Below are 16,036 nucleotides of genomic sequence, written 5' to 3' on the forward strand. Positions count from 1 at the left end.
GAAGCGGTATATGCTAACAAACTATACTATCAGTTAAATCCGTTCCGCGTTAGACAGAGATAGAATATACATTAAAAGCACTAGACGAAAAGAGTTAGCATCATAACCAAACTAATTAGCTGACTTCAAACGGAACGTGTTTTTACACGTATGCTACTTCTACCTCAGATTTGATATAATATTATAATATCAACAACATAATATATTCTAGGACTTGAAAGTTCTTGCTCGCACTAGCGCAGTTTACATCGAGCGAGCGAGCATTTTAAGAACAACAAAAGAATGCTCTATGCCTGTTTACACTAAAATTTTGACACTGGTGGTAGAATGAGCATTCGCTTGTCTCATGTAAATCAACCGTTAATCTACTGATTTGTTAAATGTATGTTTCATTGATATACATGAAGGGTATAAGGTAAGTGCTATATCAAGCGAAATATTGTATAATAGTAATACATATATATATGTGAAATTGTCCATGGTATTGTCATAAAAAAAGCTAGTCAAATAATAAAATAGTTACTTATTTATGAGCTATTTTAAAATACGTTATATATGTGCAAATACTGATCAACCTTTAGGTCAGTTGCATGCAAATTGACAATAGATCAGATAAACGAGAAAAACTGGATTGTTATTTATAATTATAACTAAACAAAAACTTGAGCGATGTCAAGGGACATCCGGATGGAACGAAGTGTTAAGTTAGAGAGAGAGACAGAGAACCACGCGCACGCCACACGGCATACAACTCTAGCAAAAAGGGTCGTGACAACTTTTCGTAAGAATTTTTTCCGTCTCCCTTTCACAACGCGCGATAAGGAAGATCGTTCCAAAATGAATACACTACATATTATTTCCATCCATTATGATCATAACTTAATAAAGCAACTAATATTTATTCAAATTAAATACATTGAGCTCTAAAAGTCATCATAAAAATACTCTGAGCAACATATTCATGGTAAACATATTTAACAATAAAGTTGAATCAACATGTTGCGGAGTTGATAAGGCTTGTTGAAAAGTTCTCCTCTGAGGAGCGGCAGCTATAAAGACCTGTTCAAATTAAGCGGTATCCGCTGTGTATCTGCCGCGGGTAGCGGGCACGCGATTGAATCTCTCAAATATTATATTATAGAGACTCTAATACCCACGGCGGTAGCGCATACTGCTATATAACGCATAATTAACGCAACACCGTACCAGCCCCCCTAGCCAAGTGGCTTTCTGTTAGCGTAGCGTTCAATAGAATAGACTACGAATGTATGAGATTGACGTAAGCTGTAGATACGTTTGTCTACAGCTAACGTCAATCTCATACATTCGTAGTCTATTCTATTGAACGCTACGCTAACAGAAAGCCACTTGGCTAGGGGGGCAGGGCAGCCAATGGAACAATATTCATCAACGTTTTAACGCCTTACCTGGTAAGTGCCACGCTAGTAAAACTTCTTTATGACCTAATTTCTTTCAAAAAATAATTTACTGCAACTTTACAGAAATACGTCGAATCACGCGTGGTAGGGATAAGAAAAAGATGGCGCGTAACGGAAAAATGTCACGCGTAACGAAAAAATGTTACACTAAATTTTTTTCCAACCAATAAAGAAGTTTCACTTCAATAGCAAAATATAGCTGTTTTACCCATACGCGACACAGAGTACCGTGAATGATCCTTAAAACAATTTTTTCTACAACCTTATTGATCAACTATTCATTAACAAATGTTTACCACAAATAAGAGGCTTTATCCATCATAATACCTACATTTAAAATTCCCAGTGTCGCTTGTAGCACATCACGTCACCGTTCACTATTACATTACGAATTTGCATTAATCACAAACACTTGTCACTAATCACTATCATTTGATGGCTTTTTCACCAAGCTTGACCACTTTGTCGAGGTTCTCCTTCAAGGTCTTGAGCTGTAGCAGCACATTGTTGTCCATTAGTGAGAATGGAATGTAGGCTTGAGACTGTCGCAGATGCTTTGGTTGAAGCGACAGCATTGTGCCGTCTTGCAACAGGATGTTGCAATTGGCTTTCTCGTCTGGTTTCATTCTGGAATTTAAGTGAAAATTTCAATTTAAATATTTGTTGCTTTCCGGTAAATAGTAAAACAATGTTATGTCGATTCAAAAGTGCTTGTAGAAAAAGTCCGATTTAATAAATAAATGTTAAGTTGGGAGTTTTTTATTATTATGTATATTAGCTTACGCAAGTCAAATTAGCAGCAACCATTTTCTACTGTAGAAAGCCATTTAATAAAAGGCCTAGGCTATTCATAAAACGGCTGAGTTATCCTGCCTGCCTGCGTCATAAACAATATAATATACCTTAAATAAACAACTTACGTGTAACAAGTTGGCACCATTACCGGCGATCCCGACATGGAGACCACCATCTCACCCTGGCGCGGCTGACGCAGAACGGTCAGCGGCGTGTGTGGTGTCACCTGTATTGTGAAGAATTTGTTAATAAATTATTTATTTATACAAATATGTATTCAGCACTGTAAGTGCAGATTATAGATTGATACATAGGGAAATTACAAAATCTATTCATTAAAAGGTAAGTTCTCGTTTACGTTCTTGTAATTCAAGAACAGCTGAACGAATTTTAATTATGATTGGTTCCTGGATTAAAAACTTTATTGAACTCTCAAATTTGAAAAAAATAAAATAAAAACTGGCAAACAGTTTTATTACATGAAAAATATAGTTTAGTAAGCAATAAGGAACTTATACAGTTACTGATTAACCACGAAACATCACTATTCTTAACCGACTTAACATTAAACGATCCATCTATTTTTCCCAAATCGTAGTCAATTTTGTATTTTTGTTACCTACCTTCGGTGTGATAGCAGGATAGTTGACTTGCGCGTTCTTGTTGTACGCGGGCGTCCTGTACACCGACTTGGAGCGACGGCGCGTGGCAGTACGCGGCGCCGGCTTTATGGCTGAACGGGCAGATGCGTCCGCGGAACGCGAGCGGCGACCGGTTGTGCGGGTGGCGGATGGGGGTGCTAGAGTGATTGATTGATTGATTGGTTGGTTGATTGATTGGTTGCCAATCAATCAATCGAGTGGTTGATTGATTGTTTTGGTAAATTGGTTGTTTAGAAATCAATGTTATATAATTAATGAATTGGTCGGTATAGACGGCACGTAACTTGACAACTTTTTGAGTAGTGGGGGAAGTATGCGCATGTAAAAAAGTTAATACTACATGCGCAAACTATTTATTATAGAGCACTAAATCAATTGCTACATGGGAAACTGATAAGTTGGCGGATTAGACTTAACTAAAGCAAGGATACCAATAAAGCTGTCTATAAAATATCGTGGGAATGATGAACTGATAAACAAACTATAATATTATAGATGGTGAATGAAAATGATGAATCAACGACTCATTTTGTTAGTTATGAAAAATATAAACAGAATAACCAATGTCTATTTTTGCTTTAATTTTGTTGAAGCACTATCTAGTTATTACTGTTGATCGACTAAAATAAACAAACAGACAAGCAAGCACACAACACAGAGCAAGTACTCACCCAAGTACGTTTTCTTAGCACCGCGCTCCCCAGAGCCCTGAGACGAGGTCTCCGTGAGGTACCCTGATCCCAGAGAGCGTTAGTGGAAATTAATGAGATGCTGTTATATATGAGATTACTTGGAGAATATAGGAAGCGAGATAGTCAAGATTTTATGAATTTTATAGATATAGATTTTTGTTTTACTTAAGTTCAGAAAATTAATTTTGATATTTAAGTTGTTCCATAATTTTTAGTTTTTTGAAGTAAAACTTCTTAAAGCGCGTTGAGAGTAAAATTCCAAGGAGTAAGGCGACGATTTTGGTATCTTAAATCTTGCCAAAGAAGTTTCACTTCTGACACGTGTGCTGGAACACACGCTCTTTTTTTTTACTTTCATTTAATCTGCTGATAATTATGTCTGATGAAAAATATTGATTAGTTATTTCATACAATTCAATCCTCAATAATTTATTTATGCTATCAATAATTTTTTAATAGTTAATCTTATTGAAAGCGTAATAAATATTACGAACAAATGTTCAAAATGTCTTTTTATCTAGAAGAAGAATTTATATCTCTGCAAACTAATAAAACAAACAAACTAATAAAATTTATCTACTACTACTTCTACTTCTGAAATACTGCATTAGATTGGGAGCATTATGAATATGTTAATTATACCAAAAACTATAAGCACAGTTTGTATCTACTCTACTCGCCATGTCTAACTACAATGATCAATTTTTTACCTAGATGAATTAATTCATACTTATTTATAACAAACTTAATATTGTCTACAAGTAGATTTTTACTACATCTATTTTAACAGTGCAGTCTGAAAATAAAGTCTACCAGATACCTACTAACTTGTAACTTCTACAAATAGAAGATAATCTGTGTAACTTGAACATAATATATTTTTTTATACAGGTAAATAAAAAAAATTTTTTTTTAAGTTTTCAGTACATGATGTATTTTTATAAAATTTACACGTTCGGGGTTCGATATTAGTTTGAATGTAATAAGAATGTATGTACTGTGATTCTACACAACTGCCTAATTGATGTGGATAGTTGATAACAAATCGCAGCGAGTCAACGACTATTAGCAATGTGAGGATAGTTGGGTCAAACATTGTATAAACAACGTCTGAGCCCATAGGCACGATTCGTACGAATGCGCCACAATTCAAAGAAAAGTGGCATTTTATAGTATTCGACAGCTGAGCATGTTTGGACAGGAAATAGTGAACTATTCATCCACAAAAACATTAAATCAAAAGTTAGGTCTAACAGTATACAATTAACAATCCACATTGAGCTATAACTGCTAACTACTTCTTATTTTAGAAAACATAAAAATTATGAGTATTTATGAGAGTGATGTCGAAAAGTGTACCAAGATACCCCATGTGCATTTGCAACGATGATAAAATGATGTAGACAATAAGCCTCTTATTCAAAAATTTAATTTGTAGATAAACATATGTTTAGCAACAGATTCAACTCAACATAGTGAGTTGCTAACATTAATACTGTTGCTCAACAAATGTTCACTGTAACAAGTTGATAATTGATATTAATGTGAAACTTACCGTCATCATGGGATCCAGACGTGCAGGAGCGTCTGGTGTTGGACCGTCTTGTTGACGGCACCTCTTTGAGGTGCAATTCTGTTTTCTGTAAAATTGATTGTGCAATTTTATTACTATATTATGTTAATATACTCAAGTGGTAATTACACATAAATATAAACTTTTACATTTTTTTAATAGAAGCTAGAAGCTATTAGATTCCAAACAACTCTTCTACATTTATCATGCCACAAATATTGTACAAGTTGAATTATCATTATTCACATATTTTACAACATAGAAAATATATCTCAATAACAATGCATTTAACTCATGAATGGATAAAAACTGCTATTAATATTAAACTTACCAGCTGTCCCAACGTTTTCTGAAAGTTATTTGCACTTATTGAACCAAGGAGTATCTTGAATGCAATCTCAACATTGCGTATTTGCATCTGAGCTTCCGAGTCTATTTTGTTTTTTTGGTCAGCAACTGTAATAGGGTTAAATTATAAATACCTATAACCTAATGCAGGATGGGACTCATACTTGACTGTATGCATCTTTACTAATTATAAAATTCAAGACTTTTACGATTTTAATATTGAATAGCGCATCTATAACACAAAAACTGTTAAGTATTAGATATAAATATTGATTTAGTTTTTGATGTAAGCTACTATTTGTTCACATACCTAATTTGTTGAACTTTTTCAATGTCTCATCATCTTCTGCTACTTTTTCCTGTTTTCGCCCAGGCCGCTTAGTTCTGGGCATTTTGTGTACAGAGCACTGATTCAGGTGCGAAGTAGTGATTAAAATGTTCCTATCGTATTTAAAATATTGTAATAAACGTGGAAGATAAACTTGTGGGAAAAGTTTTAAACAAAACACAAGCAAACCGACATTTTTAAATCGGTCAATGTTACCAACTTTACATTTTTCCAGTTGCCACTTTTCTCTCACATATAAATGTTGTCAATGTTGATTTTGATACTAATTACTTATTAAATCACATCATCATTTAATAAATTAAAATTTTAAAACTTTTATATTTTTTTCAATATTACTTATTTTATTAAATAAAACACTAAACAATTTGCGTTTCTAAACTTTCTGAACGCAACGTGAACGCAACTATCTCAGTATTCAATTGAACTCCTAAAATAAATTTGAGAATAAAATGCGAATAACTGCTATAACGTAAATTTATAAAGCGTCATGAAATATTAAAAAATAAAATTTACCTTTATAATTTATCAGATTATTTTAAAATAGTTCCAAGGTATTTTATTAAGTTCGTGTCGTGACCGATTTCTTGCTTTGTTATGAATTATGATGAATGAAGAATGGCGGACGTTGTCATTGTAGGATATTTATTCACATTTTTATTAATAAGTGCTTGTTATGGTGAGTTTAATCAATAATAGTACCTTATTTATTCGTATAAAAGTGATCTGCAGTCACAGTATTAATTGTATGTCCTAATTTCAAGCGATAATGGCAAGGGAGACATGCATCCGCGTCGTCTGTCCATCAATATGTTTTATTATTGTTTTCGTCGTACCAATATTATATTCTGGGTTTATTTACAAATTCTGAGCAGATACCTTGCATTAATTAATTCACGTTATATTTTAAAGTTGCTCTCATTGACCGTTTTACAACATAATAAACTCATTTTGTTTATTACTAAAGTAACTACGTACGTAATTAATTTCATTTAACAATTCATAAAATTTACATTGAATACCATTTACTATGTATCATGTGTCGTATGCTTTTTACGATATCAATTTTGAAATGATTTATGTAACGAAGGTTTTAACCATTTGTAAATTTTATTTTAGCTGGCCTTGCAGGTCTTGATAATTTGGAGAAAGATGGCCTTTTCCCAAGCACACAAACACAAGCCGACCACCTTATTCAAGATGATCCAATTGATAATAAGATGATGGTTCACCATCCAAGGTAAGTCTTTAGTCTATCAACATATTAATATTGTTTATAATCTCTATCAAAATTATTCAATTTGAAAAGGTTAAATTAAATATAGATTTATGTATTAATTATTAGTTTAAATAACAGTATTCTGCGCTAGATACATAAGGTTATTTATTAGTTATTAGTGTGAATAAAAACAAACTAAAAGATAAACAATAATTATTAAAACATGATTTTTTTAAATAGTGTATTAATGGCATAACAAGCTCTTCCTTTCCAAATTTAACTTAAGGAGAATTAGCATGTTCTTGAAACATAAATTTATTTTTAATAGCACATAACAAATAATGTATGTTAAAATAAATTAATTTACGTTTTTTTGCCGCTCAGGAGAAGAAAGTTTCAGAAGAGGTGAGTATGGCTTGCAGTGAGTAGATAGTGATGAATAATTAAAGTATAGTAGTGTCAATAGTTATCAATAGTTATAGGTAGTATTGTAGTAGTTACTGGAGTCACCACAATATTTTTTGTATGATAATTTGGCTGAAGAGAAAATCTATAAGCGGTGTTCTATGTGTGTTTTTATGACAAAAGAGTTCTGATACACTTTAAAATATTTGTTATTCAAAATAAGGCACCATCTTAACACTAAAAAGGCCACTAAACAGGCCAACTGGCAGATCCTTAACACTAAAGTTTTAGCAGTGTTTGAATAATTATGAAAATTAACGTTAGTCTGGTGCTTCAAGTACATCCTTTTAATTTGCTTTAAAAGTTAGAATGGTCCAATTTGAGCTAGACAATACTTTGATTAGTTTTGTAGTTAGTTTTTAGTAATACATACTAGTTGTCTGTAGCTTTGACTGGTTTCACATCATTATTGATCATGTATTTTCACAAATTGCTGTTCCATTGCCACTATCAACAATTAATAAAAAAAAAAAAATAAGATGAGTGTGATTAAGGAAATGTGAAATACAGTAGAGGATTTGGATGTAAACTCTATGCAATTTTAATATTGATAAATGTATTCATACATTTTTTTAATGGTTTGATAATGCAAGTATTAATCAGCTCACCTGATGTCATAATGCAACATCTTTGAATTTAATTATCAAACATTTTATCATCAATTTCAATGAAAATTATAAGAAGGAATGTTCTATTTCGTCGAAAGTTTAAATTCGTCAACTACCCTCAATGCAAATAATTTAACTTAATTAATTATAGTTTTTCAAGACACAGACAGACTGTCCATTACCTTACTATTTAATACAATTACATAAATATAATTATATCATTAAAAAATCAATTCTCAGGTACAAATGTCACCAATGTGAGTCGCCAGAGTGTGACAATGAGTCACAAACATGTGACCTAGCATTATACTGCTTTAAGTCAACTGTGCGCACCTCTGATGGGGAGTTGAGGTACTCCAGGGGGTGCTTCCAGAGGGTCGATCACTATCAGTTCACATGCCATAGCAATCAGCCATCGTCTGGGTGAGTTTTTGTTTTGTTAGTTTAGTTTTTGATAATCAATGACCATTTTCACTGTCTAATTTTATTGAAATTGCAATGAATTGATTGAAAGTGTGTATAAACTATTAGAGTGTAAAAACATACAGTAATACAGTAATTTCATGCAGTCTGCATGCAAAAGTAAAACGTTAAAGTCGCTCACAGTTGCAGCTCGTATGTGCACTATAGTTTTTTTGCTAGCTATTCTCTCTAGAAACTGCTCGCCGAACCGGTGGTAAATATTGAAATGTGTATTTTTGACGTGACAACGTCTTATAGATTAGTGCCGGGTGACACTTCAAGAAACTGCGTTACGCTCCGCTCACGTTATGCGCTCACAATGAGAGCGAGTGAGAGGCACGCGTCCCTTCCACTCGGGCATGGTTAGCCTGCCTAAGAGCGAGAGAGACAGACATAAAAAGTCGTTGTCACGTACAACTTTCGCCCGTATACCGACTTTACAGGCAACCAATTTAACAATTCAAAAGCGCTTCTTATGGAAGTCTAGTTGAATAAGTGTTTGTGTTTTTGGAATTTACAAGTATTCGTGTATACAGCGTCCGCAAGCGGCATGCTGGCCAGCTGAACGTGACATGCTGTGCGGGTGACATGTGCAACAGCGGCGCGTTCCCCTCGCTGGCGGCGGGCGCGCGCGGTGCTGCGGGCGGCGCCGGCGCGCTGTGGGCGGGGGGGCTCGCCGCCGCGCTGCTGCTGGCCGCGCTGGCCGCGCTGGCCGTGCTGCTGCTGCGCCGCACGCACAGGTGCCGAGATAACTCAGGCCCCGGAACCACAGACACGATAGAAAATCTATTGTGTCGTGGACCGATCGGGCCACTTGGGGCTCAATGGGTTAAACTAGCTGTGCTCCGCGGTTTCATCCGCGTGGCTCCGCTCCTGGTGGTCTTAGCGTGATGATATATAGCCTATAGCCTTCCCCGATAAATGGGCTATCTAACACCGAAAGAATTTTTCAAATCGGACCAGTAGTTCATGAGATTAGCGCGTTCAAACAAACAAACGATCTTCAGCTTTATAGAAATAGAAATAGAAATAGAAATCGTTTTATTTGCCACCATGTAACTCTTAGTAATTGATACACAAACCAGGAAAAAAAAAGACAGTAATGGAGGCAAAAAGGACTCCCCGTCAGCAAAGCTATTATTATAATACTAGTACAGTAGATCCACGGTATTCCGACAATCATTTTGCAGGGCACTGTTGGAGTATCAAATTTGTCGGATTATAGAGTGCTCCCTAGACATCCCTCTATAGTCCGGATGTTTTAAGGCAGAAGTTATTACAATTAAAAACCAACACCTTTCATGTTCAAATCTGTTAAATGTGTATTATAATTAAAATTATTTTGCTATAAAAGGAGAATGCCCATTTTTGGTACTGGTTTTTCTCATGCATCAAGACAACAATACTATTAAAAAAATCTCGGCAATTTAGAGGCCTTCTTACCATCGGAAAATATATTTTGAACAGGGAATGTATTGTAAAATTTAATAAGACATGTAATTGTTTAGATCCGTTATTATAGATTTAGTGTCCATTACCGTTTACATTTTTGGTACAGGTTTTACCATGCATCAAGATAACAATAATATTTTCTTGAAATCCGTCCCGGAAGATTTCTGGTGCCTACCTACACTAGCCGATGAACAGATAGACTTTGTCTGAAAGCATAAGCTCTACTCATAGATTAAACCTTCGGACGATAAAATGCTACCTAAATCACACAAAAACCTAACTAAATCGGGGTAATTTAAGTTTTGAGGTTATTTCACATTTTTCTCAATATCTTGAAAACCCCTGTTTTTATCACAAAAAAATCAATTGGTAAAAATCTTTTGAATATCGAAGAACCCTCCAAAACCACTCTGGCATTGACGCAACACTATACTGTGGTCCATACTTTCATGGGCATTCTCCTTTACTAACATTATATATTTTGTCATTCTAGATTGCGGGTACTACAAGCAGCTCAGAAATTGGGCATGGATTCCAATTATTTCACAAATAATTTGTACAGTCCACCAGTAGCAAGCGCTTTCTATGAAGGTAATTTACTCATTCAAATTATAATTACATCAGTTTGAATTATAATTATGCTTGGCAATATTATGTCGGACATATTTTTGTAAACAGTCATTATAGGAATGGTTTGTAGTTAAGACAATGACATACCATAAAGAACTAGACCCACAATCGCCTACAAAGATCGCGTTATAAATATGACAAAACATTAATTGTAATTAACACCTTATTTCGTTGTAATGTTCAAAGTCGCTCATTAGAAAACTTGATATATGCGTTGGCAGAGTTTTGCTTCTGACAATTTTTCAGCGAGATTGTGTATCTAGCTGTGTATTGTATCATGTTTTGTATTATACTGTGCTCTCTGCACTTTTCTTATTTTTTTTATTAATAATAATTAAAATTTCCAGGCATAGACGGTTCCCAGAATGCAGTCCGAGCTGTAGCAGCCGGAGACTCCACACTCCGGGAGTATCTCGAAACGTCCATGAGCAGCGGCTCAGGGTCCGGTCTGCCGCTCATGGTGCAGCGGACCCTGGCGAAGCAGGTCACGCTGATTGAGAGGATCGGGAAGGTTAGTTGTTGAACTTATTGGAATTTGTACAGCCGTTTAGTGTATTGATGAGAAATAAACTAAAAAGTGTGTTAACCAAATTGAATACAAATGATAAATTGGATTGATAAGATATTGATACATAAAAAAACATCTTTCAATTTAATAAATTACATGTCAACATTGAAACTTTGTGCTGTTTCGCACATACATATTCGCTTCTTTTTATCGACACAATTTCATTCTATTTGATAGTTGTAACATCTAGTTAGCGGACTGAATAACAAAAAAACACACTGTTGTTAACTTTTCTCCCATGTTTTCTAAATGTTCAATATGCCTATTAGTTTTATTGTCGTTTTGTGTTAATCTTATTTCTGTGCAAAAACGAGAAAAGATATACCTTTTATGTCTAAATGATTGTGCTTATCATCTACGTCTTTAAAAATAAAACAAACATTCATATAACGAATGATTTTAATGATAATGTTAATGATAATCTTAAAAATGTATCTTTTAAGGGTCGGTACGGTGAAGTATGGCGAGGCGCTTGGTGCGCGGACAGCGTGGCCGTGAAGATATTCTTCTCGCGAGATGAAGCCAGTTGGCGGCGTGAGACCGAAGTGTACAGCACAGTGTTACTGCGACACGAGAACATACTCGCGTACGTGGGCAGTGACATGACCAGCCGGAACAGCTGCACGCAGGTGGGTCTGCGATTTATTTATTTACTAGTTGCTCCGCGCGGTTTCACCCCCGTGGCTCCACTCCTGTTGGTCGTAGCGTGATGATATATAGCCTATAGCCTTCCTCGATAAATGGGCTATCTAACACCGAAAGAATTTTTCAAATCGGACCAGTAGTTCTTGAGATTAGCGCGTTCAAACAAACAAACAAACTCTTCAGCTTTATAATATTAGTATAGACGAGACCGAAGTGTACAGCACCGTGTTACTGCGACACGAGAACATACTCGCGTACGTGGGCAGTAACATGACCAGCCGGAACAGCTGCACGCAGGTGGGTCAACGATAAATACATGTCGCGGAAAATTTTCCAAAGAAATACTCCCGGCCTCGTCATTAAAGTGGCTTGACGGAACACAGTGGGGTTTTGATAGGAATAAATCCGACAAAACCCAAGGCAGACATTTGTTTTTTTCTAATTTTCCGTACTATTTTTTAAACATGGCCTAAAAATAATATAATAAAATTCACTAATTCCTATCTTCTTAATACCACGTTTGAAGCAAAATAAAGATTTATTTATTGATTCTTTTTCAGTTATGGCTGATCACGCACTTCCATCCACTCGGTTCACTGTACGAGCATTTAGCTCGAACTACCCTCACGAGGCATCAAATGATGGTCATCTGTCTGTCTATTGTGAATGGATTATTGCATCTGCACACTGATATACATGGGACACAGGTAACTATGTTCAAATATAGAATTCCTCATCTATTTATTTTTAATTAATTTACTCTATGATACAATTAAACGGTCTTAGGTATTAAAAAAAAAAATAGCAAAAAACAGTTGAGCGTATTGTCTGAAGCAAAACTCTGCCTACGTGTCTATTGGGCAGAGTTTTCTAATCGACGATTGATTGTTTATTGAGCAAAAGAAGACGAACACAAGAAATTATAACTTATATATCTACTATTTCTAAGTGTCCTTTACTAAAATATATAATATACTAGCTTTCCGCCCGCGGCTTCGCCCGCGTTTTCAAAGAAAAACCCGCATAGTTCCCGTTCCCGAGGGATTTCCGGGATAAAACCTATCCTATCTCTCAAGTTGGATCGAACTGCACATGGTGTGCGAATTTTATTATAATCGGTTAAGTGGTTTAGGAGTCCATTGAGGACAAACATTGTGACACGAGATTTATATATATTAAGAAGATTACAAATTATTTATTCATTGTTCCAGGGAAAACCAGCAATAGCGCACCGCGATATAAAATCCAAGAACATCCTAATGAAGGTGAACGGTGAATGTTGTATAGCGGACCTAGGGTTGGCTGTCACAAGGCAACATGTAGCGGAGGGGCTGATACATAACCCCAGACAGGGCACCAAGAGATACATGAGCCCGGAGATGTTGGATCAGAGGTGGGTGAAATTGAAGATAATATGAATTTTTCTATGTGTATTTGGTAAACTGTAAAAATTTTAGATGCTATTTTGACGTCACCTTACATTTTGTAAAACTCCACATTTTTTTTGGAACGAAGTTCCTTATCGCGCGTTGTGAAAGCGGGCTAGACGGAAAAAATTCTTACGAAAAGTTATCACGACACTTTTTGCTAGAGTTGTAAGCCGTGCGGCGTGCGCGTGGTTCTCTGTCTGTCTCTCTTTAACTTAACACTTCGTTCCATCCGGATGTCCCTTGACAAGTTTTTTTTTTTGGTATTGAGAAATAAAATGTTAGGCGTAAACTTATTTGGTATCTCAAAAAAGTAAAGTTTGACACGTCTAACAAATTTGAAATTGTTAATCATTGATATGTATTGAAAATAGAAATAGACCTAGAATAGATCCTTGTAGGACACCTATTTGTATAAGTGTATTAGGTGATTTCTGGCCTTTGAATTAAATGCTTTTGGAATCGGTTAGTTAAGTAAAAAGCTTCCAGACCTTCAGCAATTTTCTTGATTCCATGAAAATTTATTTTTCTTAATAATGTTTTGTGATCAACAGAATCGAAAGCTTTAGAAAAATCACAATGATACCTTTTGCTTTGGCTTGTAAGATTTACATAAATTGCATAAGGGTATTGTCATATTCAACATAATAAACCTTTTCATTATATTACTAGCATATCTATTTATCGAAAAGTAAAATAAATATTACTGTACATTACCTTTTTTTCGAGCTGTGATGTAACAAGATCTGGACAGGACTTTCTAAAGTTTAGAATTTAGATGTTTAGCCATATCAATGGCTATATTGCAGAAGGAATCTAAATAATTATGAAAATAACTTTTAACTTTTTCGTAAAACTGTCAAATTGTCACAAAACTTACCATATATTGATTTTTTCTTGAAATTTATCTCGCAGCATGAACATGTCGTGCTTCGAATCGTACCGCAAGTGCGACATCTACGCGCTCGGGCTCGTGGTGTGGGAGGTGGCGTGCCGTGCGAGCCCCGCGCGCGAGCCCCTGCCGCCGTACCACGAGCTGGCCCCGCACGACCCCAGCTTCGAGCTCATGCGCAAGGTCGTGTGCGTGGACGGCGCCCGCCCCGAGCCGCCCCGCCAAACGCACCCGGTGAGTGTTCCCCCCCGCCTGCCGCACCCGGTGAGTTGTCCCCCCCGCCTGCCGCACCCGGTGAGCGCACCCCCCGTGCCTGCTGCACCCGGTGAGTGTCCCCCTCCGCCTGCCGCACCCGGTGAGTGTCCCCCCCGTGCCTGCCGCACCCGGTGAGTGTCCCCCCCCGCCTGCCGCACCCGGTGTGTGTCCGCCCGCCCATCGCACCCGGTGAGTGTTCCCCCCCCGCTTGCCGCACCCGGTGAGTTGTCCCCCCCGCCTGCCGCACCCGGTGAGTGCACCCCGCCATGCCTGCCGCACCCGGTGAGTGTTCCCCCCGCCTGCCGCACCCGGTGAGTGTTCCCCCCCGCCTGCCGCACCCGGTGAGTGTTTCCCCCCCGCCTGCCGCACCCGGTGTGTGTCCCCCCCAGAAAAGTTATTAAATTACCTATATAAAAAGAGCGGGTGTGCCAAGTACACGTGTCAGAAGTGAAACTTCTTTGGCGAGATTTAAAAATACCAAAATCGTCGTCTCGCTCCATGACGTGACGGTATTACCATGTCGCGACCTTGAAATTATACTCACTTTTTCACTTCAAAATTTTGAGTTAATCTCAAATTTTGTATTTTAATATAAACATTTTTGTACTGTCAAATAATAAAATAATTCAAAATATTCCAGACGATGGTCGGCCTAGCGAATCTAATGCGGGAATGTTGGCACCAAAACCCGTCGGTGCGACTGCCGGCGCTCAGGATAAAGAAGACCCTGTTGAAATTAGCTGCTAATGATAATTCCATCAGGTTGAATGAAGATAATGAAGTCTCTGTATAGATTACTAGCTGTGCCTCGCGGTTTTACTCGCATTGCTCCGCTCCTATTGGTCTTAGTGTGATGATATAAAGCCTTCCTCGATAAATGGGCTATCTAACACCGAAACAATTTTTCAAATCGGACCAGTAGTTCCCGAGATTAGCGCGTTCAAACAAACAAACTCTTCAGCTTTATAATATTAGTATAGATATATAAATAATTACTCAGAAGAACTGTTTTTTGTACATATGTAAGTATACAAGATAATATTGAGCGAGAGACAAATAGGAGCCAAAAAGAAAAGAAAAACTTATTCTAATAGTTCAGGATACATCGCCCATTTTTGCAAGTGACTACTATCAAGCTGATTTTCCGTTTGTAGCTTTATTTTGATGAGACACCGAATAATTTCGTGTACGAAACTCTCGATTGTGGTAGCTAACAGAGATAACAAGGATAAAATTTTTTGATTTGATGGTTCTCAAATATTTATTACGCAATTTGTAGGACAATATGTCTGTTGAATTATATAAATGTCGTGGTCATATCGTAGATTTGATCATTTCATGATATGACTGGCCATTTCACGAAATGGTCGCATATCGTGAAATGGCCAACATAGTTTGATCAGATCGTTAAATCGTCAACGTTTCACGATTTGGTCATCCACATTTGGCCAGATCGTATAAAATATAAAGAGTCCATAAAATATTAAAAAAATTCAGAATAACTATATTCTAAAAACTTGTTTAATGTCATTTAAGTTAGTGCCGCGGCAGCGGCCGG

General features: G+C 36.6%; 2 protein-coding genes across 4 annotated transcripts; one reads left to right on the forward strand and one right to left on the reverse strand.

The window, feature by feature from the left end:
- Positions 1-1,526: 1,526 nt before the first annotated feature.
- Positions 1,527-6,030, reverse strand: LOC123701728. 2 transcript variants are annotated; one of them, XM_045649237.1, is made up of 7 exons: positions 5,820-6,030; positions 5,493-5,617; positions 5,144-5,228; positions 3,568-3,630; positions 2,858-3,033; positions 2,360-2,460; positions 1,527-2,066 (listed from the first exon to the last, which is right to left on the reverse strand). In XM_045649237.1, exons 1-7 carry the CDS (start codon positions 5,899-5,901, stop codon positions 1,868-1,870), a joined length of 831 nt encoding a protein of 276 aa, XP_045505193.1. In that variant the 5' UTR covers positions 5,902-6,030; the 3' UTR covers positions 1,527-1,867. The 2 variants fall into 2 exon arrangements, with proteins under 2 accessions (XP_045505193.1, XP_045505194.1); XM_045649238.1 differs by lacking the exon at positions 3,568-3,630.
- Positions 6,031-6,284: 254 nt separating this feature from the next.
- On the forward strand, positions 6,285-15,371 carry LOC123701719 (activin receptor type-1). 2 transcript variants are annotated; one of them, XM_045649227.1, is made up of 12 exons: positions 6,285-6,534; positions 6,975-7,095; positions 8,388-8,570; positions 9,146-9,349; positions 10,555-10,652; positions 11,039-11,202; positions 11,703-11,793; positions 12,107-12,201; positions 12,465-12,611; positions 13,116-13,297; positions 14,247-14,457; positions 15,119-15,371. In XM_045649227.1, the coding sequence occupies exons 1-12, from the start codon at positions 6,474-6,476 to the stop codon at positions 15,269-15,271; spliced, it is 1,710 nt and encodes a 569-aa protein (XP_045505183.1). In that variant the 5' UTR covers positions 6,285-6,473; the 3' UTR covers positions 15,272-15,371. The 2 variants fall into 2 exon arrangements, with proteins under 2 accessions (XP_045505183.1, XP_045505182.1); XM_045649226.1 differs by lacking the exon at positions 12,107-12,201 and having other exon boundaries at positions 11,703-11,888.
- Positions 15,372-16,036: the final 665 nt, after the last annotated feature.

This window comes from Colias croceus, chromosome 22 (genome assembly GCF_905220415.1).
Source record: "Colias croceus chromosome 22, ilColCroc2.1".
Classification (NCBI taxonomy): Eukaryota; Metazoa; Arthropoda; class Insecta; order Lepidoptera; family Pieridae; genus Colias; species Colias croceus.

Coding starts and splice junctions, on each gene's coding strand:
- LOC123701728 (XM_045649237.1), bottom strand. CDS start 5,901: ATGCCCAGAACTAAGCGGCCTGGGCGAAAACAGGAAAAAGTAGCAGAA. Junction 3,034..3,567: donor TGCTAAGAAAACGTACTTGG/GTGAGTACTTGC, acceptor CAATCACTCTAG/CACCCCCATCCGCCACCCGC. Junction 2,461..2,857: donor ATCCTGCTATCACACCGAAG/GTAGGTAACAAA, acceptor TTCACAATACAG/GTGACACCACACACGCCGCT.
- LOC123701719 (XM_045649226.1), top strand. CDS start 6,474: ATGGCGGACGTTGTCATTGTAGGATATTTATTCACATTTTTATTAATA. Junction 10,653..11,038: donor AGCAAGCGCTTTCTATGAAG/GTAATTTACTCA, acceptor TAAAATTTCCAG/GCATAGACGGTTCCCAGAAT. Junction 11,889..12,464: donor GCCGGAACAGCTGCACGCAG/GTGGGTCTGCGA, acceptor ATTCTTTTTCAG/TTATGGCTGATCACGCACTT.